Source organism: Salmo salar, chromosome 22, assembly GCF_965601325.2.
Source record: "Salmo salar chromosome 22, fSalSal1, whole genome shotgun sequence".
NCBI lineage: Eukaryota > Metazoa > Chordata > Actinopteri > Salmoniformes > Salmonidae > Salmo > Salmo salar.
In genome coordinates this window covers 51,449,436-51,476,040 of record NC_138312.1, presented here as the reverse complement: position 1 = coordinate 51,476,040, position 26,605 = coordinate 51,449,436, and the positions used below count along the sequence as shown (strand labels likewise).

The window sequence follows — 26,605 nt, the reverse complement described above, 5'->3', positions numbered from 1 at the left end:
AGTGTATTATTTGTCTTCTATGTTCCATACTACTGATGCTCCGGGCTCAAAGCGGGCGGTGCGTCTCCCTTCCCTGTACAGTCAGTCACAGGGCCATAACTTACGGCTTAGGACAGGAAAATAGACAAACGGACAGCCGAGGCCCCTGAGAGTTTGTTTGCTCTCCATTATTAATGACATACTTGGCCACCCCTTCCCCCTCTCTCTCATCCCTCACTCTCAGAGAGGAATGTGAAACAGAAACCTGGCAGGGGAGGCACGTGCTGACCTGAGAGAGAGAGAGAGAGAGAGAGAGAGAGAGAGAGAGAGAGAGAGAGAGAGAGAAGCCCTCAAATTGAAATTGAATTGAGAGAGGCAGTTAGGGAATAAGGTAAAGAGGTTGGGGAGAGAGGCAGGGGGAAGAGAGAGGGCGAGAGGAGGGAAAGAGAGAGAGAGAAGGGAGAGAGAGAGAGAAAGAAAGAAAGAGGAGGGAGGGAGAGAGAGAGGGGGGTACCTCTGGATGTCTGTGGGTAGGCCCTGTGCATTGTTCTGATAGAGATCATGGTTCTGATAGAGATCATGGCTCTGATAGAGATCATGGTTCTGATAGAGATCATGGTTCTGATTGAGATTATGGTTCTGATAGAGATCATGGTTCTGATAGAGATCATGGTTCTGATAGAGATCATGGTTCTGATGGTGGGAGAGTGGCGATGGTAGGGATGGAAGGGATGGAAGGGAGGAAGGGGGGCACACCATTCAAACTCGGCTAGCCGAACTGAACAAGTGTGCTCGCATACTCCCTTAAAAGACTTCTGCTTGAAAAACAATAATAATACTGTTTGTCCATCTTGAGACACCGTAGCCTGTATACACTTCCTCAAAAGTCAGAATGAATCTAAGATAATTCAAGAAATCTGTCATTAATTTTGACGGTTTTTCCCCCCCAAAATTGCATGAAAATGATTTGTCTCTCGTTGAATTACTTATTGAAGAATCCCTACTGTTGACCAATCACCGACGAAGGGGCATTGACTTCGGCTCCGAACTTCGGCATTGCCTCCAGAATTTTTTTGTGTGTGCACAAACAACCGGAAAAAAAACCTCACGAAGTCCAAAACGTTGTCCTAATATATGCAGGAACTCTACCGAACTGTTTCGCTGGGAAGCATGCAGACGCCTTAAGGGCCACTTCTCAGGGGCCCAACGAGCCATTTAGCAACATCACTCCCGGAGACCCCCTCTCCAAGACGGGAGATACATACAGTATATTCAAACCAGTACAGTGAACAAAGGCATGCAGTTCTGGGTCACTAGGCCGGGCCACAAGACATTACCCTGAGCCGACCCTACCAGACCCCTGTATCACAAGACATTACCCTGAGCCGACCCTACCAGACCCCTGCCTCACAAGACATTACCCTGAGCCGAACCCACCAGACCCTGCCTCACAAGACATTACCCTGAGCCGACCCTACCAGACCCCTTCCTCACAAGACATTACCCTGAGCCGACCCTACCAGACCCCTGCCTCACAAGACATTACCCTGAGCCGACCCTACCAGACCCCTTCCTCACAAGACATTACACTGAGCCGACCCTACCAGACCCCTTCCTCACAAGACATTACCCTGAGCCGACCCTACCAGACCCCTGCCTCACAAGACATTACCCTGAGCCGACCCTACCAGACCCCTTCCTCACAAGACATTACCCTGAGCCGACCCTACCAGACCCCTTCCTCACAAGACATTACCCTGAGCCGACCCTACCAGACCACTGCCTCACAAGACATTACCCTGAGCCGACCCTACCAGACCCCTGCCTCACAAGACATTACCCTGAGCCGACCCTACCAGACCCCTGCCTCACAAGAAAGACGGTTGGGGGAGGAGTTACAATCGGGCATTCACACACACACACACACACACACACACACACACACACACACACACACACACACACACACACACACACACAGCTTAAATCCTTAGAAACGCTGCTCAGAATGCTCCCTTTATCTGTCTTTCCCTCCCTCCCTCCCTCCCTCCCTCCCTCCCTCCCTCCCTCCCCTCCCTCCCTCCCACACACACACACACACACACACACACACACACACTTACACTCTCATATTCACATTACTCTCACACACACACGCACACACACACACAAGCACTCCTACACACACACAAGCACTCCTACACACACACAAGCACTCCTACACACACACAAGCACTCTCTCTCTCACACAACAGCACTAACACACCACACAGATACAGCCGACATGCGAGAAACAGTTGTTTAGAGAGCAAATGGTTGTGATTGGGACCACTTCTGATCACATGATTAGGTCCCCCCTACACACCTCTCCCCTTTTCCTCCCCCAGGCCAGATATCACAGCCCTAGTCACTGGAACTAATAAAGAGCTTCCTGCTCCACAACCATTGAAGCAGCTGCTCGGGTCGTGTGTGTGTGTGTGTGTGTGTGTGTGTGTGTGTGTGTGTGTGTGTGTGTGTGTGTGTGTGTGTGTGTGTGTGTGTGTGTGTGTGAGAGAGAGAGAGAGAGGGAGGGAGGGAAAGACAGATAAAGGGAGCATTCTGAGCAGTGTTTCTAAGGATTTAAGCTGAGTGGACAAAGGTTAATGGTGTCAATGACTTCATGAAAGTCTGATCTCATTCATCTCAGCAATTCATCACTAATAACTGGTATAAACTAAGGCTGGGTATTTTCTCCCATCACTAGTATAAACTAGGGATAAATTATTATAAAAATGATAAGAAGCTAAGAGAATGTATGTAGATTTTCTAATGATAAATACTGCATTGCATCATAATAGATTTTTTTAAACATTTTAGTAAACACTCTTATCCAGAGTGACTTACAGGAGCAATTAGTGGCTTGCTCAAGGGCACATCAACAGTTTTTTCACCTAGTTGGTTCAGGGTTTCGAATCAGCAACCTTTCGGTTACTGGTCCAACGCTCTTAACCGTCTGGCTACCTGCTGCCCCTATATCAACCACTTTGACAAATGAATCTACTTTGAAACGGTTGAAAATTCACCAGTAAACAGAATCTCTCTCTCTCACACACTCACACACATGCACACACACACACGGCTCCTGCTGTCAGGAGTATGACAATGTCCAGCCGGCCTCCAGACCCGAGACTCCCTGTCTCCAGCCTGCCCAGTCCTTTCTCCCGACAGGCGTGGAGTCCTGCTCTACTTGGCTGAGACTAGCCAGGTTCTCTCTCTCTCTCACTATATGCCTCTCTCGTCATCCCCTGCACCCCAGCAAACATAAATACAAAGAGATGAGTCCACTCACCTCAAAACATGCCCAGGCATCACCCTTTGAAGCAGCAGAGCTCTTCATGAAAAAGATATAGCTTGCCCTACATTATAATGAATATACTACGTATGTACGCTATGGAACAGTGTGAGGCTTGCACACAGTGTTAGCAATAAGAGCATAATCTGGATATTACTCTTAACAATGTGTTGCCAGGTAAACTTTAACGCATAAGGAAAACATGAAAGATAGCAATATCCTTCTTTAACCTTCACTGACTCGGTATAGTAACTTGAACCTCACCTCAATATAAGCATCCATTTTGTTAACCTTAAAAGATTTTTCCACATGGAAGAAGCAACTAAGAAGCAATGTTCGAGTAGTAAGTAGTCCCACATTTACAGTGTCAGTGAATGTTCCAATTCAAAACCAGACCCAATGCCACAACAAACTCATTTCCAATACAGAGTTGACCGAATTGATCTCAAAAGGCAACAGTTTTCCAGTGCTAAGCTAACTGTTAGCCATATGCATCCCTGTCTTCCCCCAACAGACAAGGATAAAGAGATGAGGAGAAGATTACAGAGGGGATCATGCACCATCTGTACAGCCGGGAATTAGGCTAGACAAACCACACAAAATACACACACAATTAAAAAAAAGACTGATCACTTCAGCACGCAACAGAGAAAATGTGAAATACAAATAAAAAGTGTTTTACCTCCACCCTATTAGTCGGCTCTTGTCTGTCCTAATTCAGCTGTGGTGACTTTGCTTTCTTATCCTTCTCTTTTCTCTGTTTTTTGTCTCTCTCTCCACTCCTTCATATGTCAGGCATGTGTTTGTGTTCCCACATATGTGAGCCCCAGTGTGGAGGAGCCCAGAGCCAGAGGAACACAGATGGCTCCCAGATGGAAGAGGATATCCAGGCAGTCTAGTACTCCCTCTGCTGTTCTCTCTCTCTCTCTCTCTCTCTCTGACACACACACTGCTCTCTCTGTCACACACACACACACACTGTGTGTTCTCTCTCTACCTCTCTCTCTCTCTCTCTCTCTCTCTCTCTCTCTCTCTCTCTCTGACACACACACACACACACACTGTGTGTTCTCTCTCTACCTCTCTCTCTCCCTCTCTCTCTCTCTCTCTGACTCCTCCCCCCTTTTCCCACAGACTCTCTTCTCTGTTTCCAGGGGCAGGTTGCTGTGCTGATGTCACTGATGAGGCCACGCCCCTCTCGGTGGAGCTCAGCCAATGAGGCACTAATCTATTTAGTGTATTTAGCGACAGGCCTCGTAATAAACGTAACTAATTGTCCTGGCACCTACAGACTAAACAGAGCCAAGAAAGCGGGGGTCAGGGGGTATTACTTTCCTTTTGGGGGGGGGGCATTACTTTCCTTTTGGGGGGGGCATTACTTTCCTTTTTGGGGGGGGCATTACTTTCCTTTGGGGGGGGCATTACTTTCATTTTGGGGGGGGCATTACTTTCCTTTGGGGGGGGCATTACTTTCCTTTTGGGGGGGGGGCATTATTTTCCTTTGGGGGGGCATTACTTTCCTTTGGGGGGGCATTACTTTCCTTTGGGGGGGCATTACTTTCCTTTGGGGGGGGCATTACTTTCCTTTTGGGGGGGGCATTACTTTCCTTTTGGGGGGGGCATTACTTTCCTTTTGGGGGGGCATTACTTTAATTTTGGGGGGGGCATTACTTTCCTTTGGGGGGGGCATTACTTTCCTTTTTGGGGGGGCATTACTTTAATTTTGGGGGGGGCATTACTTTCCTTTTGGGGGGGCATTACTTTCCTTTTGGGGGGGCATTACTTTCCTTTTGGGGGGGGGCATTACTTTCCTTTTGGGGGGGGGCATTACTTTCCTTTTGGGGGGGGCATTACTTTCCTTTTGGGGGGGGCATTACTTTCCTTTTGGGGGGGCATTACTTTCCTTTTTGGGGGGGCATTACTTTCCTTTTGGGGGGGGGCATTACTTTCCTTTTGGGGGGGGCATTACTTTCCTTTTGGAGGGCATTACTTTCCTTTTGGGGGGGCATTACTTTCCTTTTGGGGGGGGGCATTACTTTCCTTTTGGGGGGGCATTACTTTCATTTTGGGGGGCATTACTTTCCTTTTGGGGGGCCCCGGGGGGGCATTACTTTCCTTTTGGGGGGCATTACTTTCCTTTTGGGGGGGGCATTACTTTCCTTTTGGGGGGGGGGGCATTACTTTCCTTTTGGGGGGGGCATTACTTTCCTTTGGGGGGGCATTACTTTCCTTTGGGGGGGCATTACTTTCCTTTGGGGGGCATTACTTTCCTTTTGGGGGGGGCATTACTTTCCTTTTGGGGGGGGCATTACTTTCCTTTGGGGGGGGCATTACTTTCCTTTGGGGGGGCATTACTTTCCTTTGGGGGGGCATTACTTTCCTTTGGGGGGGGCATTACTTTCCTTTTGGGGGGGCATTACTTTCCTTTGGGGGGGCATTACTTTCCTTTGGGGGCATTACTTTCCTTTTGGGGGGGCATTACTTTCCTTTGGGGGGCATTACTTTCCTTTTGGGGGCATTACTTTCCTTTTGGGGGCATTACTTTCCTTTGGGGGGGGATTACTTTCCTTTGGGGGGGCATTACTTTCCTTTGGGGGGGCATTACTTTCCTTTTAAACCCCTTCAAGAGTGGGGCTCAAACAATGTCTTATACCCCCTCCGTGGTCCTTTTACTTTTTGTTTTACCAACTTAATGCAGTCTGGTAGACCATTGAATGCAGTGTGTGGACATGTGAAGGGAGTTGAATGCAACCTCTTGTCCTCAAGCTTCACTGAGTTAAATGTAAGAGAGAAAGACGGATGGTTTTGCTTTCCACCAAAATGTTTGGGGCATGGAAGCCTCTAAAAATACATTTTTTTTGTGCTGACTTTAGATTGTCAAGCCCGAGTTCCTTTTTATTCAGTGGAGAGTACATTATTCATTATTAGGCTTTATAATTGACAACTTGCAAACCACGGTACACATAATCAAGGCTTTTCAAAGTTCTAGACAGGGATACTCTAAAATAACACACACAAATGCTCAAAACAACAACAAACAAACAGTAGTAAAACACAAGCAGTTCATTAAGAAGGTGATATAGCACACACACACACACACACACACACACACACACACACACACACACACACACACACACACACACACACACACACAGACACACAGACACAGACACACACACACACACACACACACACACACACACACACAGACACACACACACACACACACACACAGACACACATCCTAATGGCTTCCCAAGGTTCAGCTGATACTGCGGGTTGCACACACGCACGCACGCACAGCACAGCTTTATCGGATATCCTTGGACTGATAAAGAGTGCATCTGGCCATGGGAGAGAGGGCCAGAGCGCCTTGGTAGGGAGAACAGGAGGCGCAGCACTGACAGCGGGTGCTCTGCAGATGCTAACCCAGACGCTACGCTCGCTAGCCCTACAGGTTAGTGTGTCCATGCTAACTAGCACCTCATATCAGATAAACCACACCAACCAACCACTCTTAGCCTTTCGTTTTCTCTGCCACACTGGGTGAACCATCTATGGTTGGCCCATAATAGAGGGGGAAAGGACAGCATACACTTATGGCATCATTTTTTAATGAGGAAAGTCAAGACTGAATGTGGTATGGAATTGCTTTAGCTCCTTCTTCATGCAGTCTCCCACAGCTGTTAACCATTGTGCTGGGCTGTGCGGCCCGAGATTGAAAAAGAAAAGGGTCCGTTGCTAGCTGCCTACAAAATGAGATATCCCAGTGAACCTTGAGCATCTGGTTGTGTTCACACGCTCTCCGAACATCTACTTTTAGAAACATAAACAGAGCTTAAACGACAGCACCAGCACTCTCCTACAGTCCCGAGCTTGGAGGAACCAGGAGTATGGACGTTGGAGGGTCTGAAGGGGGTGGAGAGAGAAACATAAAATCATTACCTCACTCAATCACTCAATTTGCCTTGTGTTGGATGGTTTATTGTGCGAGCGAAAGCAATTTTTTTATTTATTTTTATTTCACCTTTATTTAACCAGGTAGGCCAGTTGAGAACAAGTTCTCATTTACAACTGCGACCTGGCCAAGATAAAGCAAAGCAGTGCGACAAAAACAACAACACAGAGTTACACATAAACAAATGTAAAGTCAATAACACAATAGGGGGATGGTTGTGGCCTTGAGTCCACAATGAGCTCAAATGATATAGCTACGGATCCAATGGATACAGCTGTGCTGGGCCAAAGAGTGTGTGTGTTCCCACAAAGCCTCTACCAAAGTGTGGTCACACCTCGGTGAGTGATAACGTATTTTGGATAACCTACTCTCAGATGCAATCATTACCCTCTACAGTACATTGACAGTGAAGAGTGCCAACGGTAGCCTACTCTGACAGGGATGGGGCATGTCATGTGGTCTCAAAAAACATCCTTCTTCAGCAAAAGACCCAGGCACAAACTGCTCCCCTCTTGGAGCGAACCCAAAAGCCTTTACACACACCAGCTTGTGCTAGGAAAACACAGAGGCCCCCGGTCAGCTGCGTTGACTACTGAAAGGTGACATTATCATCACAAAAGGTGGCCACGCAGCCTTGTGGCGGCTCCAATGCCCCATGAATGGCTGTGGTGGCTGCTGATGGGAGGCTCCATCTCAAAGGGGGCTGGAGTAAAAGAGCTTCGTTTCTGAAATGGGAATTATCTCCAGGCTTTTTTAACAAGCCCCAGAGGGCAACACAGCTGGGTCGAGCCCGGCAGTGCTGTGGGCCCCCTCTTCTCTGTGCAGAGAAAGCTGCCAACCACCACAACGCAGCAGGAGCCCCATTATTGCTACGGCAACGCACGCATGATCTGTATGCAACGGCTAATGTATTAGCCTTAGCGCTACGTTTGGTTTACATCTCTGACGGCTTAAGTCAAATGTTGGGCTGTATTAGCATACAAAGCCATTTGAGAACGTTTTCGGTGACGAATGTTTGCGAAGCAAGCAGGGAGGGAGGGAGGCAGCAGCATTTACTGCGAATTTCATTGGTGATAATGGCATAATGACTGCTAATACTTAGCAAACAAGCTAATGACAGACAGACATGGAAGCCTACTCAGGAAGTAAAGAAACAGACAGAAAACTACAGCCTTTTGTCAATTGGATTTGCTCAACTCCTGTGTCCTCTCTGGTAATCGAGGAGAGGCGGCAAGGAGAGGGAAAGTGGCTGAAAATGTGCTTGCATGAAATGAGACTCTCCTCCAATCATGCAAATTATGTTTACAGGGTGGACTCCCAAAATAAATGTATAAAGTGATAAAAACTAATTTAGCTAGTTATGCAAGACCTTATATAGTAAAAAGCATGTCGTTTTTTAAATGTTTGCATGCTTTCTCCGTAAAAAACAACAACAGCTGATTCAAAGGGCGTGTGGCAGGGCTGTCCCTGACTGAAAAACATATTTGTCGACCGAGAGTTGTCTGTTCTTAAATATGTATTTTAGCCTAGGTTGTTGCTCTGCAAACAACGTGTCCACTCCTACAATGACAACGTAAGACTGTAATAACAATATATTGAATGCATTAACAGAAAATACTGTAACCAAACAAACATGGTAGATTCGAAATCATGGGAATGAACGGTAAATGTACTACTGGTGATACTGGTGTGCCTTCCCCGCAGCCTCCACAGTGGATTAGTCCACTGAGACAGGCGTGAATCAGACAGGTGTCTTGTGTTCCATAAATGTTTTAATATATATTTGCCACTGCTCGACTAAAAACATCTCAGTCGACCAACAGCCTATCGACCTGTCGACTAAATGGGGTCAGCCCTACAGATTTCAAAACTCTTCCGTGAAGTACTAAAGTAGTGTACACTTGTACTTCCTCACCAAAAGGAGGCTATTGAGGAGGGGAGGACCGTCTTCTATTTGCCTACTAACAAATTGAAATCCTCCTCGACCACTCTACTACTTATTGGTTTCCGGGTCAAGGAGGAGAGGGGGAGGACAAACTTTTTACCAAATGAGAAAAAGCCTTTGAGGCAGCTTGAGTGTCTTACATGAGTAAATACATTTAAAATAACTGAAAACATTCATTACCTTCATTTGCAATAATGACTGCTAATGCTGCGCAAATATGCTGACGCTAGCCAACATGCTAATTTGCTAACAACATGAGAATAGGGCTCCATGCAGGAAGTAAACAAAAAACACAGATGCTGGTAAGTGAATTTTTTCTCCAGTCGTAAAGCACCTATCCCCCCACCTTGGTTCAAGTAGACGCAAGAGAGTGTTTGTGTGTGTGTATTTTTTTGGATTGTCTCTTGAAGGCCAAGCATGTCTTTGGACATTCACAGGCTTGAGAGCCAGCCAAAACAGATCACTCCTTGGCTTGCCTCCCACCCACCATATCTCAGGCCACAGGGGTTCCCTTGGAATCAATGAAGGCACAATGCACCTTAAGCTCCGTGTGTGTGTCTCTCTCTCTCTCAAAAATAGTGCACTATGAAGGGAATAAGGTGCCATTTGGAACACGTTTGCTCTCCTCTGCTCCAGCACCTCTCTATCTCCACACTACTGCAAAGAACTCAATGGACTATGTGTGCATTCTGGAGGAAATTGCCTTTTTTTGGAAAATGTGCTTATTTTTCTGTCCATTGTCCTGTGCAAATAATAGACAGAGGTAGAGAGACAGACGAAGAGATGACTTCTCACCTTAACCATTGTCTCTCTCTAACTCTCCCTCTCTAACTCTCCCCTTACCTTTTGCTTTTCTTTGCCGACTTCTGCTTTAGTTTATCGGAGGAGGAAACCGCAGGAGTCCCGTCTGATCTTTTAATGCTCTCTTTTCCATTACATCTGGTGTGGGGACAACCTGACAGGAGACATAATGATTTTCTCCATGTCTGCTAGGATCATTTAGGGTGAAGGAAAAACATGTAAAATAAATATGATGCTTGGCAGTGGTCTGGTCACACGCTAAAGTGAGGGACTATTTTCTTCACTGTATGCTTGGCACAATAATGATATCAAATCAGAACAGGCCATGTGAAGTCCTATGGATGGGGAGGGTGGTTGGGGGGGGTGTTCTCTCTAGGCCTCGTCCCCAAGAAGACTATATTCAAAGCTATTGATTCAATCAAAGGCTTGTTTGTAGCTCATCCCGGGGATATTAAAAACAAATGTGTGGGGTGGGGGGAGACACTTCGAGCAAACACACCCAAAAATCCATTGATTGCTACTTTAGCCACCCCCCCACAAGCTCCTCCTCTACCCTACTTTTCAGACACTCCTCCTATATCACCCAAATGGGTCCGCTATATTCTTTTCTCTCTCCCTCACCCCCCCTTCTCAATCCCTCTCTCTTCTGCATCCCCCTTCTCATTCCCTCTCTCTCTCCCTCATCCCCCCTTCTCATTCCCTCTCTCTCTCCCTCATCCCCCCTTCTCATTCCCTCTCTCTCTCCCTCATCCCCCCTTCTCATTCCCTCTCTCCCTCATCCCCCTTTCTCATTCCCTCTCATCCCCCCTTCTTATTCCCTCTCTCTCCCTCATCCCCCCTTCTCATTCCCTGACTCTCTCCCTCATCCCCCCTTCTCATTCCCTCTCTCTCCCTCATCCCCCCTTCTCATTCCCTCTCTCTCCCTCATCCCCCTTTCTCATTCCCCCTCATCCCCCTTCTTATTCCCTCTCTCTCCCTCATCCCCCCTTCTCATTCCCTCTCTCTCCCTCATCCCCCCTTCTCAAGCCCTCATCCCCCCTTCTCATTCCCTCTCTCTCCCTCATCCCCCCTTCTCATTCCCTCTCTCTCTCCCTCACTCTCGATGAAAGGCATGCATTGAGCCGGCAGTGGCATTCCAAAACCTCAGCCCACGGCTCCAGAGTGTCTGGCTGTTCAACACTGCTGGGAGCGATTAGTTTAAGTAAGGCCTGACCCGCCTACTCACCCATGGAAAAACGTCAGATCTCTTGTTACACTTTGGGTTGGAGAAGGGGAGGACTGTGTGTGCATTGTGTATGTATGTGTATGTTGATGTGTGTGTGGTAGTGAAAGAGAGAGAGAGTGCATTTGTGTATGTTTGTGTTGATGTGTGTGTGGTGTGTGTATGTGTATGAAAGAGAGCACATGTGTGTGCGTGTGCACACGCATAGAATTTACGAGAGGTGGGTCACACGCTCACTTGGCTGCATCTTCCTGAAGTTTCCACAGAGGAAGGCCAAGTGCACAGACTGACTCCAAACCTTTTCTCCAATAACTCTGTTAAACGATATTCAATAACCACCTTCTCCTTCTCTCTCTCCATTTAAACCGAGCACCAGATAAACCTACTGGGCTATCTGTGGCATATATAGTTAAAGCCTTACATGCTCCCACTTACAGTATTATAATCACTAAATGCACAATGCAGTAAGAGCTTGTCTGAAGTTTGTCCTCCTCTGCCAACCGTAGAAAATGTTCAAGTTTTCTCAAGTTGAGGAAGCGTGCAATTGGCATGCTGACTGCAGGAATGTCCACCAGAGCTGTTGCCAGAGAATTTAATGTTAATTTCTCTACCATAAGTCACCTCCAATGTCGTTTTATAGAATTTGGCAGTACGTCCAACCAGCCTCCAAACCACAGACCACGTGTAAGCACGCCAGCCCAGGACCTCCACATCCGGCTACTTCACCTGCGGGGGGAGGGGGGGGGGTTCTGAGGAGTATTTTTTTGTGGGGAAAAACAAATTCTCATTGGCTGGGCCTGGTTCCCCAGTGGGTGGACCTGGCTCCCCGCCCCTGCCCAGTCATGTGAAATCCATAGATTAGGGCCTAATTTATTTATTTCAATTGACTGATTTCCTTATATGAATTGTAACTCAGCAAAATCTTTGAAATTGTTCCATGTTGCATTTATATTTTTGTTCGGTATACTTAACAGCCACCTTGTAAAACAGCTTTTAAAGAGAGCAGACATTTCACAAGAGGCATGTCTGAGCAGTAGGACAGGTGAGGGTAGAAAGCAACAAAAAAAGTAAGAACCCAAACCGCATTTCTCTTCCTATTAAATGGTTTAACTTGATTTTCCTTCCATGGTGGTGGTTGGTTGTGTCGCCCGTTGTGCTTACAGGAAGGACCTGACAATAGTGCCACTTTCTGACCCACAAAGAACTGTATTGTTCCTGTCATGTCAGAGACGTAACAATAGGCAGGTGAAATTAAACATACATCAAAACGGGGGCCCGGGAAAGTCCTTGTCGTTTCGACTCAAAGGCGCGCTTTGACATGACCAGCCAGAGACCTCATCTCATCAGGGTGTACGGTTACTGTGACCGTGCGTGTGTGTTCCTTCCTCTACCTGCAGTTGATCCTATTATAAACTTCTCGTTATCCCCCGGGCAAGAGCAGCTGTGTTGTGCTATTGTGTAGCGACGGCCACACCTGTGTTTTGCAGGTGGCTCATCTGGAGAGCTGTGTTGGGAACACCTGACCAGGCAGAGACAGAGCCTGCTGGGGGATTTGTCAAGCGCTCAATTAAGCATTGTTCACACTGCAGGCCTTAATGCTCAAATCAGTTTGGTTTTTCAAATCCGTTTTGGAATACTGACTGTCCAAACAGCAAGTTACAAGTGACCGAATCAGATGTGTGTGTTCAGACAGCAGTCATTTGCTGACATGGCTACGCTAGTTGTCATAGTAACAACGGTTGTGCACGTAGTGGTGTAGGCTGATTGGTGGTACTACTCGTGCTTCATCTCACTCCGAAGTTATGCCATGGAAGTCTCCCAGTTGTTTTGAGTGTTCAAAATCATAGTGTAGGAAAACTTTTAAAGCCTCAAAGGATAAGATGATCCAACTTTTATAAACAAGTCATTTCTGGCTAGCCAAGGCAGTCAACCAGCTAGCTAGGTAACTGTTCAGCTTTCTAGCACATTCACTCATTTGTTTGTTAACAATTAACAAGCTAATTAGCTAAACATATTCTTGCTACTCTGTTGACAGTTTGACAAGTAACAAGATATGCCAAATAACAGTCTACAAACTAAATAAATCAGATTTGACCGTTCAGACACATGGCGAGGAATCAGATTATTATCTGATTTAAAACCCCCACAAAGGACTCGTAAGGGCTCGTAAGTACGCGTTTCATGGTAAGGTCTACACCTGTATTCAATGCATGTGACAAATAGAATTTGATTTGAGGAATCATGTGGCGTAATGTGGCGTAATATATCCGATTCCATGTGCTTTTTGGCTGTTCAACTGCAGGAAAAAGATCAGATTGGAATCGGATATGCAAAAAATGTGATTTGAATCACTTGCCAGTGTGAAGGTTTTACAGCTCAGCTAGATAAGAACTCTGAGGACTCGGGGCAGACACACATGGGCATGCCTTTGCCTTACTCAGGGTTCAGCCGCAGGGATGTTTAGACTTGTCAGAAGTGCGCTCCCCCTGAAGGTGTGTTTGTGTGCGTGTGAGAGAGAGAGACTCACACTAACAAAACAAACAGACAAGTTGTGTGTTTCTCTTTGTTGTCTAAAACTGATACAAGTTCTCTCTCTCTCTCTCTCTCGCTCTCTCTCTCAATTCAAAGGGGCTTTACTAGCATGAGAAACATGTTTACATTGCCAAAGCAAGTGAAATAAACAATAAACAAAACAAAAATGACAAAAACCAACAAAGCGAATTAAACAAAACAAAGATGTCTCTCCACAAAACTTCCCCACACACTAAGGATGATGAGACCACCTGCCTCGGCTTTGTGACCACAAGAGGCAAAGATAGGGCATAATAGTGTTAGGGTTGGCCTTGATGGTTATTTCAAACTAAGAGCATAATAGTGTTAGGGTTGGCCTTGATGGTTATTTCAAACTAAGAGCATAATAGTGTTAGGGTTGGCCCTCTCCTTGATGGTTATTTCAAACTAAGAGCATAATAGTGTTAGGGTTGGCCCTCTCCTTGATGGTTATTTCAAACTAAGAGCATAATAGTGTTAGGGTTGGCCCTCTCCTTGATGGTTATTTCAAACTAAGAGCATAATAGTGTTAGGGTTGGCCCTCTCCTTGATGGTTATTTCAAACTAAGAGCATAATAGTGTTAGGGTTGGCCCTCTCCTTGATGGTTATTTCAAACTAAGAGCATAATAGTGTTAGGGTTGGCCCTCTCCTTGATGGTTATTTCAAACTAAGAGCATAATAGTGTTAGGGTTGGCCCTCTCCTTGATGGTTATTTCAAACTAAGAGCATAATAGTGTTAGGGTTGGCCCTCTCCTTGATGGTTATTTCAAACTAAGAGCATAATAGTGTTAGGGTTGGCCCTCTCCTTGATGGTTATTTCAAACTAAGGGCATAATAGTGTTAGGGTTGGCCCTCTCCTTGATGGTTATTTCAAACTAAGGGCATAATAACACCACTGATCCTCTGCTATCACAACACACAATGCCAACAAGCAAAAGATACCACTAAAGGAAAGACACATGAACATCATGGTACAGGTCTGCTGATAAGATCACATTCCAACAAAAGAGAACAAGCATCGTTGTATAGCGTCTGGAAAGTTGGAGATAACAGCAGGGTTTGATTTCACTACAACTGGGCCCCTTTTCATGAAGCATCTCAGAGTGGAAGTGCTGATCTAGGATCAGGTTACCCCTGATGCTAATAATTGTATTCAGCCGATGATTTTAATAGGCAAAACTGATCCAAAATCAGCACTTTATGACTACAGATCCTGAACAGACCCCCTTCCCTGGGTGACACTGAAGCTCAGCAGGACTGGAAACAGAGCTGTGATAAATGGGGTGCAGTTTGATGAGGTAGCATCAGGAAGCATAAAGCGCTCGTACAACAGACACATGGGAAGACTTTGTCTGAACCTTCCATCATCCGTGATTTAGGTCTGCTGGTTAGCCAGAAAAACCGTTAGCGCTAAAGCAGGAGTGTCAAACTCCTTCCATGGAGGACCTAGTGTCTGCTGGTTTTTCCTTTCAATTAACACCTAGACAATCAGGTGAGGGGAGCTCCTTACTAATTAGAGACCTTAATTAATAAATGAAGTACAAGGGACGAGTGAAAACCCACAGACACCCGCCCCTCAATGGACTGAGTTTGACACGTGCGCTAAAGCATATAACGAGACAGACTTGGGACAGTTTTACACATTATTTTAAATAGCCGATGATGTGTCACGTCACGGTTATGTCATGTCAGTGTAAAGAATGCAAACAGTTATGACAATGTAAAGAATGTAAACAGTTATGACAATGTAAAGAATGCCTTGCGAGAGAAGGTTTGCATTTGAAAGATGTCCTAACTCTTGAAAGGATTGGGGGGGAAATTCTGAGAAGTCTTTTTTTTTGAGGGGGGGGGGGCTCCCAAAATAACTGACAACTGAGTTTCTCATTTGAATCCCAGTCCATATTGTGCTATCAGTCTTCAATGGGAAACTCATACAGGCATTGATTTGAACTCTCCTCTGGGTGCTGACAAGCCACTGCAGCTGGACTCCCCATCCCCATTGACCAGGAGAGAGAGTGCGAGAGAGAGAGGGTGAGAGGGGTAGAATATCCCGAAAGCTGTGGAGTATAGGGGGAACCAATCCTAACGAGGCTTTGTCTGGGCTGGAGGAGGGAAGAACGGGTATTAAAAAAGCATAATGTGGTGATAAGGTCCTTTCAGTTTTCTTTTTCCACTGTGACCGCTCTAATTTACTACTGGGTGATTAGTACTTTTGTTCTCTGTCAATGTCCTCTGCTTAAAGTAGGAGACTTAATAAATGCCCGCAGACAATAAGGCCCCCACGTCCCACCAGTCGAATGTCCGACAACACAGAGGGGTAGAAAGGATACATACATTTTCAATGACGGTTTTGAAAGAAACACTTTTCACAGCAGGACACAAAGGTATTAATCCATTTTGGGGAACTTTCAAAAGCCCTCTGAAATATGCTAAACACATTTTGAACCCCATAGCTGGTTTCAAACCTTAAACGTGTCATATGATATCAATGTGTAATGCAGATACAATGACACAGTACCAACATTATGAGGCTAGTTAGTCAAACAAAATGACAGCTCTGCAAACTGAGCCCTGTAGTCAACTCAACACCATAACAAAAAGCCTCTAAGAAGTGATAGTCTTGACCGTCCACAAAAAAAAAAGGGTTGAGATGGAGAGAGGAACGGAGCGGAGCGCGCCCCAGGCCCACTAATAGGTTTTGTCTCCTGTAGACTGGCATTCCAGAGGATTGTTATTGGCGGGCGATCCGAAGAGCAGGGCCCACATCTGGATCCAATCCTCCCACCCGGTCCGTGCAGTGCGCAGCAACAAGAAACAGCTGTGCGAACCTGGCGTCAATTAGCCTCACATTCTCCTGACAGTTAATCAGTTCCTCTCCCCTTTTTTCTTCCTCCCTCCTTCTCTCTCTGTCTCTCTATCACTTTTCTGTCTCTCTCCCTCTCTCTCCTTCGTTTCAGGTTGCCTCACAGGCTGAAATAATAGGGGTATGTGAAATAAGGACGGACGGCGACTAGCTCACAAAAACACTCCTACATGACAGGGTCTGTCAAGGGAGATTTATTGAGTCAGTGGCTCGCAACACACTATCACAGCTTATTGTGAAATAGACACAAATTGCTTATTCAAAATTTGTGACAGGCACACGAAAAGGTTCACTTTTTTGTGTGTCTTACACCATTTCATTACACGATTTTCTTTCTTCATAATGCATTTGTGTACATTACACGAACTCCAATTTGTTGTGGCTAACGTTAGATAGGCTAGCTAGATGGCTAACTTTAGCTAGGCTAGGAGTTAAGGTTAGGGTTTAAGGTTAGTGGTAGGTTACGGGTTAAGGTTAGGACTAGTTAACATGCTAGCTAAGTAGTTAAAAGGTTTAGGAGTTAGATTAAAGGGTTAAGATTAGGGGAAGGGTTAACTAGCATGCTAAGTAGTTGCAAAGTAGCGAAAATGCTAAAGTTATCCATGAAGAGATTCTAACACACAAACTCTGGGTTACTAGGTTCTGACTCGTGTTAACCCTTGTGGAGGAGATTTAGGGTAGACTTCAAAATGGATAGGAGAGATGGATGTTTGTGATTTCCTCTCACCAAAGGGAATAGACTGATTTATTAAGAGTAAAAGGTTGGTTTTCATTTAGACTTTTGGAGTTGGTATTTTAGTAGTTTATGACCCTCATTAATGAATAGAAGACTTTGGAACAGAATATTTTTGCGATTGTTTTTGTTGTGGCTCTAATTGATGAGGTCACGGAAAAGCGAGGCACCCTGATCTAACTCCACACCAAGCATGAAAGTGTGCTCAAGTTGTTTCCATTCATAACCACACTTTATAAATGACTACGTATGATCTGCCTGTGCACACAAAATGTAATCACCAATCAGTGATGAGTCAAACTTAGTTCACCTAAAAAAAAACAATTCAATTCCAGACTGCTCCACTTCACTCAAATCATCTGCGTTTCTGAATCAAACTCAGATTCATCCTCTGATAGTTATTAATGGGGGCCAGGCTTAGAGCAAACCTCCAATCTGATGGGCCTGACTACGGTCCTGGATGAGAGCAGCGCCATGGGGCCCAGTAAAGCATTAACAGGTGTTACTGGTGGAAAAGACCCACTCAGAGACCAAAGAGAGCTGTACATGAGAGACGATGAGAGGGGATGAGGATGCTGGGCTGACTCACTCCCAGCTACAGGCACCTCTCTCTCCACAGCGCCAGGGAAATTCTCCCACATGACAACACAACATAAAGGCGCCAGATCTGGCAACCCGGAGGAGCCACTCAAGCCAAAACCAATTAGGAGCCTAATGCAAACCTGCAGGGCCCTTTTGTAATTTATTTATTTCCCTTTAAAAAGTCAGGGGAATGGAATCACAAAAAATTTAGAAAAAATAAGGAAAAGAGGAAAATTGTAGTTGTGTCCAACTTGCCCACATGTTTTCAAGTGGATTTAATTGAATCAAGGGACAAAACAGTGATTGAGAACGAACGTGAGCGATGCTGTGTTCTCTTTGGCACGTTTGTCATCACACAACTATCTCCTTGCACACTATCTCCTAGCAAAACAACAGAGGCGCCACACTCCCCTCCATACTGTAAAACTATTCAAGTTATACCATTGACATTTTTTTTCTCTCAAGTTATACCATTGAGAAAACAACTACATTCAAACTAGCTGTATTTCAATATGTATTCGTTCTGGTCAACATTTTGGACCTAAATCCAAGAACACTAAGAACCATAAAACGGAAGATGAATCCCCATTACAGTTCCATCATGGATGCCAGAGGAGCTCTGCTGCTCTCTGCTGGTTACTGTAACAAACTATGTTTCATCATTAGGACTACTGTCTCTCTTTGTCGAGCCATCGTTTGTTATTCCGACATTGGGACAAAAGGGAGACGAATTGTTTCTCCCGGGTCAAACACACAAATACAGTTGTGCCTTGAGGCTGTGGCTAGGTATGGCGACCCCACTTGCATTGCATGACTGTGCCTTTGTCCCACAGGCTAAGTAGACAAGTGGGAGTTCTCTATTGGCAGTCTTTAGACCGCCTGGTGTTATTGTCTTGAAAAGCTGCAAAGCTCCAGATGGTGCAAAACTTTGCCTGGTGGATTAATTCCAAATCATCCACTGAAAAGGCACATTTAGAGTGGCGGCCTTTGCAGCATAATATCAGGATATTATCAGCTATACGAGGGCAAAGCTCACAACATCATTATATGCATGTTATTATAGCCTACAGTTAGGTTACTAATTTAATAAGCTAACGTTAACAACCATGACAACAAAGGTAATGCAAAAAAATAGTATTTATAATGAGACACATTTTAATTGACACCAAGACTGTGAACATAATTATATTTTCTTGATGTAGGCCTGCTTGGGCTATGTGTGAATGTCCCATTGAATGTTTGCGCTCTCTGTCAAAATATTGAAGTCAAATAAAAAATGTCTGCCTACTAAACGTCATAACATTACACTAGGCAACAAAACACCCAGGACAAAAGACACGTCTACTGTTGTGGATATATTATGGGAAAAAATAGACTAGACTTCCATGCAAACAGTTTCCGCATTTTTTAGTCTTTTCCTGAGCGCGCGCGACCAGTAGCTATTTGACGTTGTCCCATCTCCTCCAAACAAATAGCCATAGGATAATGTCAAAATAATAATAATACCCAAAATGGTCACAAAAAACGTTTAACATGTATTTTACAGCACTAAAACATAGATAGGTTAGTTACTTACATTGCAAAGCGCCCGTGATCCCGACCATGCTCTTCGCACTTTGAATGGCAATGTGCACGTTTCAAGATACAGCCTACTATAACCAAAATATTACGCTTATCGAGTCAACTGATATCAGCCACTGACTTGTTTTTCTATCAAGATAATAGACACCGTAACACTGCAGCATCAGGTATCAGGGGCATAGGCTGCTACTGTAGCAACATTGCACTGAATATTGGAGTGGGCGGGCCAATTGTAATCCTTTCGACAAAAAGCCAATACTCTGCTGCGTTGTTACACGGTCGTTAACAGCAGGGACATATCTTTTACGGCCGCTAAATCAGATTATGGGAAATACGACAATAATAATAATAATAATAATTAGTCTGTTCTGGGTTTGAACCAGCGACCTTTCGGTTACCACTCTCCTAACCGGTACGTTGCCTGCCGCCCAACAGACCACTACTTGTTTGCATATCAACGGTGTGTAGACAAAATGTTGTGAGCCATGTCTTTTAAATCAAGATATATATTATGTTTTTGGCTACCACTAGTCTGCAATGCATATAGGCCATATCCTACCGTAGTCACAAGAAGGAGCAACCAGTCATTTATTCTGAACATTTTATCAGTTTATCTTTGTTGAGAATATTCAGGTAATGTTTAGATTGATTCAGTGCTCTATTTTTGTCATGTTGTAGGCTATTTTTGGCATAGATGCTAATCCAGAATGTTCTATTTGATAATATAATAATAACTGATATTTGAGAGAGAGAGAGCGGTAGGTCTAGAGCACATCCACGTCTCTTTATTTGATGCATCCTTGTGCCATCTATACAGTGGTGTTGCTTTCTTGCCTCTCTGCAACACAACAACCTATTGAAGGCAAGGAATGACTAGCATTGGAACCCATCCAGGCCCTCATGTGTTGTTTCTCATGGAAACAGGATATATAATTCCCCCCCCACACACACACGCCACATGCTCCTGTCTCCCTCCCCCTCTTCTCCTCCCTCTCTCTCTCTCTCTCTCTCCTCCCCCATCCACCACCCCTGCGGAGGCTGCCACCTGCTCTCGGAGCATGCCGCACAGCTGCTGAGTTACAATAACAAATTAACACCCACCATGGCCCGGCCATTACCTACTGTTTGTAGACCTACTGCAGGCTGTAGCCCATCAACCCCAACCGGGGACCTACTGCAGGCTGTATCCCGTCAACCCCAACCAGGGACCTACTGCAGGCTGTAGCCCATCAACCCCAACCAGGGACCTACTGCAGGCTGTAGCCCGTCAACCCCAACCAGGGACCTACTGCAGGCTGTAGCCCGTCAACCCCAACCTGGGACCTACTGCAGGCTGTAGCCCATCAACCCCAACCTGGGACCTACTGCAGGCTGTAGCCCATCAACCCCAACCGGGGACCTACTGCAGGCTGTAGCCCATCAACCCCAACCGGGGACCTACTGCAGGCTGTATCCCATCAACCCCAACCAGGGACCTACTGCAGGCTGTAGCCCATCAACCCCAACCGGGGACCTACTGCAGGCTGTAGCCCGTCAACCCCAACCAGGGACCTACTGCAGGCTGTAGCCCATCAACCCCAACCGGGGACCTACTGCAGTCTGTATCCCGTCAACCCCAACCTGGGACCTACTGCAGGCTGTAGCCCGTCAACCCCAACCAGGGACCTACTGCAGGCTGTATCCCGTCAACCCCAACCAGGGACCTACTGCAGGCTGTAGCCCATCAACCCCAACCAGGGACCTACTGCAGGCTGTATCCCGTCAACCCCAACCGGGGACCTACTGCAGGCTGTAGCCCATCAACCCCAACCAGGGACCTACTGCAGGCTGTAGCCCGTCAACCCCAACCGGGACCTACTGCAGGCTGTAGCCCATCAACCCCAACCAGGGACCTACTGCAGGCTGTAGCCCATCAACCCCAACCAGGGACCTACTGCAGGCTGTAGCCCATCAACCCCAACCGGGGACCTACTGCAGGCTGTAGCCCGTCAACCCCAACCGGGGACCTACTGCAGGCTGTAGCCCGTCAACCCCAACCAGGGACCTACTGCAGGCTGTAGCCCATCAACCCCAACCAGGGCCCGACTGCTATCATAACTCAAGGCGAGACATAGATGCAGACACAGGAGGCAGATGGTTGGAGTCTTAGATGTTTAATAATCCAAAACGGAGTAGGCAAGAGAATGGTCGTGGACAGGCAAAAGGTCAAAACCAGATCAGAGTCCAGGAGGTAGAATGGCAGGCAGGCTCGAGGTCAAGGCAGGCAGAATGGTCAGGCAGGCGGGTACAGAGTCCAGAAACAGGCAAGGGTCAAAACCGGGAGGACTAGAAAAAGGAGAAATAGCAAAAGCAGGAGAACTGTGGCTCAGTTGGTGTTTGCAACGCCAGCATGGTGTGTGCAATGCCAGGGTTGTGGGTTCGATTCCCATGGGGGGCCAGTACAAAAAAAAAGGAAAACAAATCCATGAAATGTATGCATTCACTACTGTAAGTCGCTCTGGATAACAGCGTCTGCTAAATGACTAAAATGTAATGTAAATGTAACGGGAAAAACCGCTGGTTGACTTGGACATACAAGATGAACTGGCACAGAGAGACAGGAAACACAGAGATAAATACACTGGGGAAAACAAGTGACAGCTGGAGGAGGTGGAGACAATAACAAGGACAGGTTAAACAGACCAGGGTGTGACAACTGCAGGCTGTAGCCCATCAATCCCAACCGGGGACCTACTGCAGGCTGTAGCCCATCCACCCCACAGGATCCTTCACCTATCAGAGTGTGGCTTGTATAAGGAGAGAGGGGGAGAGAGAGGATATCATCTTTGGATCTGCTCTTTCTACAACATCTAACTGATCTCTTAGAGAGTGTGTTTGGAGCAGGAGAGAGGGGGCGGGAGATATTATGGTCTTATTCAACCAGATGTAAATGTAAGTGATTTAACTTTCCATGTCAATAAAGTTTATTGAATTGCTTTGAGAAAGAGAGGGAGGAAGAGAGAGGTAGAGAGGGAGGGAAAAAGAGGATGAAAGATGGAGAGAGGGAGAAAGATAGGGAAAGAGGGGGAAAGAGGGAGAAAGAAAGGGAGAGAGAGGAAGAGAGCAAGAGAGAGAAAGAGGGGGAGCGAGAGAGAGAAAGGGGGGAGAGAAAGAGAGGGAGAGGTTGTCACAACTGCATTTACAGCTTATCTTTGAATCTTCTAGAAGGGAACAGGCATCCCCTCAATCTCCAGATCTATCTTTATCATCTCCAGATGAAGAGATGACTAGGGAACAGATTAAGAAAAACTATGATGGATGAAGTTCAAAGTTGAGTTTGATAGTTCAAATTATCACACCATGTCGGAATTACATGTCACCAAACGAAGTAAAAGCAGAGTATCATAACCCAAAAATGTTCAGTTTGTCACACCCTGACCTTAGAGAGCCTTTTTATTCTCCATTTTGGTTAGGTCAGGGTGTGACTAGGGTGGGTACTCTAGTTTTTTGTATTTCTATGTTGGCCTGGTATGGTTCCCAATCAGAGGCAGCTGTCTATCGTTGTCTCTGATTGGGGATCATATTTAGGCAGCCTTTTCCCACCTGTTGTTTGTGGGATCTTGTTTTTTGTATTGTTGCCGTTGAGCCCTACAAGGCTGTACGTTCCGTTGAATGTTGTTTTGTTGCTGGTTATCATTAATAAATATGATTAACCTACCCCACGCTGCATCTTGGTCCGACCATCATTACAACGACAGTCGTTACCCAGTTTTGGAAAAAGTACCCAATTGTCATACTTGAGTAAATGTAAAGATACCTTAATAGAAAATGACTCAATAAAAGTGAAAATCTAAAAGTATTTGGTTTTAAATATACTTAAGTATCAAAAGTAAAAGTTTAAATCATTTCCTTATAATAATCAAACAGGATGGCATGATTTTCTTGTTTTTTAAATTTACGGATAGCCAGGGGCACATTACAACACTCAAGACAATTTAAAAACGAAGCATTTGTTTTTAGTGAATCCGCCAGATCAGAGGGAGTAGGGATGACCAGGGATGTTTTCTTCATAAGTGCTTGAATTTGACCATTTTCATGTCCTGCTAAGCATTCAAAATGTAACAAGTATTTTAGGTGTTAAAGTACTATATATAAATAGTAAAGTACAGATACCCCCCAAAAATATTTAAGTAGTACTTTAAAATATTTTTACCCTAGTACTTTACACCACTGACAATATTAATCAATGGGTTGAATGAAGGGATGATATATTGTTTACATGTTCAACTTCCGAGCACAAGAGCACACTGCTTGTTGTAGACACTGTCTAGCCACTCTGAACATAAACAAGCAGTTTAAGAGTTTTCTAATTATATTGTCCCAAATTATATTCTCCCAAACAGTAGCTAAAACCCCCAGTAAAACAAGTTTCAGTAGAGTAACTAAACAGTACCTAAAACCCCTAGTAAACAAGTTTCAGTAGTGTAACTAAACAGTACCTAAAACCCCTAGTAAAACAAGTTTCAGTAGAGTAACTAAACAGTACCTAAAACCCCTAGTAAAACAAGTTTCAGTAGTGTAACTAAACAGTACCTAAAACCCCTAGTAAAACAAGTTTCAGTAGAGTAACTAAACAGTACCTAAAACCCCTAGTAAACAAGTTTCAGTAGAGTAACTAAACAGCACCTAAAACCTCTATTAAAACAAGTTTCAGTAGAGTAACTAAACAGCACCTAAAACCTCTAGTAAAACAAGTTTCAGTAGAGTAACTAAACAGCACCTAAAACCTCTAGTAAAACAAGTTTCAGTAGAGTAACTAAACAGCACCTAAAACCTCTAGTAAAACAAGTTTCAGTAGAGTAACTAAACAGCACCTAAAACCTCTAGTAAAACAAGTTTCAGTAGAGTAACTAAACAGCACCTAAAACCTCTATTAAAACAAGTTTCAGTAGAGTAACTAAACAGCACCTAAAACCCCTAGTAAAACAAGTTTCAGTAGAGTAACTAAACAGCACCTAAAACCCCTAGTAAAACAAGTTTCAGTAGAGTAACTAAACAGCACCTAAAACCTCTATTAAAACAAGTTTCAGTAGAGTAACTAAACAGCACCTAAAACCTCTAGTAAAACAAGTTGGTGACACGTTAACAAAAGCTGGCTAGAGTCCAAGAGTGAAGCTAAGAGAGCAGAGTCAGACGGCCGGGATTTGCCCGTCATTATTGCCCTGTGTGTGACAGCTGGCCTCTGCGTCTTTGTCACCGTTCCCTTAATCACACACCAGCAGGTCTGCTGCAGCCTGCCACTGAGCTGTGGGTGACCTGGCAGATTGCACGCCCTGAAAAAGAACTGTTCACCCTGCCACACTTCCTGCTCCTACTGACAGCTGACTGACTGGCCGGCCCTGGCCTGTTGACTCTTAACCCGGGCCGACCCAGGGCCGATTCTGGGCCAGGCGGCATTAGGTGGGGTTAGGGCCAAGGCCATGGTTTAGGGGGTTTGGGAGGCCAGCAAGATGGGTGGCCATTGTAATAGTTAATGTGGTCGTCATTCAGTGACCCTGAGCCTGCTGTCCACTTGTCTTCTACTTGTCTTCCTCCACCTCTTTCTTTTCCATTTGCATGTTGGGGCCACACGGCGGCACGCTTATCAGATGAGCTCAGGAAATGGTCGGTGTAAGAGGGGTCACACGGCAGACGCTGTGTTCATTCTCTAGAGTAAAGCCCCCCATGACCTTCAACACACACACACACACACACACACACACACACACACACACACACACACACACACACACACACACACACACACACACACACACACACACACATTCCAAATCCCGCAAGTACCCCATCAGTATGAGAAAGTGCAGAGGGCATCCATATCATTAGTAGGGGGGAGAGGGACCCCCAGACAGACAGACAGTAGGGATTACAAAATCTATGGTCCAGATGGAGAGAGCGATAGCCCATTACGTAGCTCCTCCCTCTGTCCTCATGCATATATATACACACCTTTACATTATTCAGGAAGAAAAAGACAGAGGAAATAATGAGATCAACCGAACACCGCGGGGACAATAGAGGACAGAGTTATACAGCAGAAGATGCAGCCGCCCTGACCTCGCGCTGTCACTTGACACCCTCATTGTCACCCAAAGTCTCACTCACAACTCGAGTCAACCGGGTGGGAAAGTACATATTGGTAAGTGGATGGGGTGAGTCGCCCTAACCTGCCCACCCCAATTTGTTACAACTAATTGCAATGTAAAGTAATTTACAGAACTGTAAAGCAATGTAAACTAATGTAAAGTACTGTAAAGTAACGTAAGATACTGCAATGTACTGTAAAGTACTTTAAAGGGCTTCTGAATGGCGCAGCGGTCTAGGCACTGCATCTCAGTGCAAGAGGCATCACCACAGTCCCTGGTTCGAATCCAGGCTGTATCACATCTGTCCGTGATTGGGAGTCCCATAGGGCGGCGCACAATTGGCCCAGCATTGTCTGGGTTTGGCTGGGGTAGGCTGTCATTGTAAATAAGAATTTGTTCTTAACTGACTTGCCTAGTTAAATAAAGGTTCAATATAAAAAATACAAAAAAAGTAAAGTCATGTAAGCACTATATACAGTACAGGGGCTGTATTAATCTGAAATCGGGTCTGTGTAACCCTGTATGAATCAGGCAGGCAGAAACCCCTCCACCCTCCATCCACCATCCTCCCTGACAGGCTGCTGGGGATCGGGGTAACAGGCCAGGCTGCCAGCCGTCCGCTCAAATGGACACACTGGCCCATATGGCGTATCTGCAGATCTGGAGAGGGTGGAGGGGGATTTGAAATGAATCAGCAGACCATCCCCAACTGTCCTCTACCACTACCTCACTACTACTACCACTACAACACACAAAATCACAGTCAACTGAAATGTGTGTGTGTGTGTGTGTGTGTGTGTGTGTGTGTGTGTGTGTGTGTGTGTGTGTGTGTGTGTGTGTGTGTGGAGAATACAGTTAAGCCTCAAGTGTGTGTTTGTATCTATGAGTCTTATGAACCCTGCAGGTGTTCCATTCATTGCAGCTTTTAGGA

The 26,605-nt window shown here is 45.6% G+C and overlaps 1 protein-coding gene across 7 annotated transcripts in view; it reads right to left on the bottom strand.

Moving 5' to 3' along the window:
• The window catches only part of LOC106583659 (CBFA2/RUNX1 partner transcriptional co-repressor 2), a 71,945-nt gene extending 52,172 nt beyond the window's left edge, over positions 1-19,773 (bottom strand). For 2 of the 7 annotated variants that reach the window (XM_014168109.3, XM_014168112.3), the window contains exon 1: positions 19,545-19,771. In XM_014168109.3, coding sequence (XP_014023584.1) covers positions 19,545-19,572 — 28 coding nt within the window. In that variant the 5' untranslated portion in view covers positions 19,573-19,771. Of the gene's footprint in view, positions 1-3,992; positions 4,481-19,544 lie in introns of those variants that run through there. The other 5 variants (XM_014168106.3, XM_045705184.2, XM_014168111.3 and 2 more) reach the window with 3 other exon arrangements.
• Between the last annotated feature and the right edge of the window lie 6,832 nt (positions 19,774-26,605).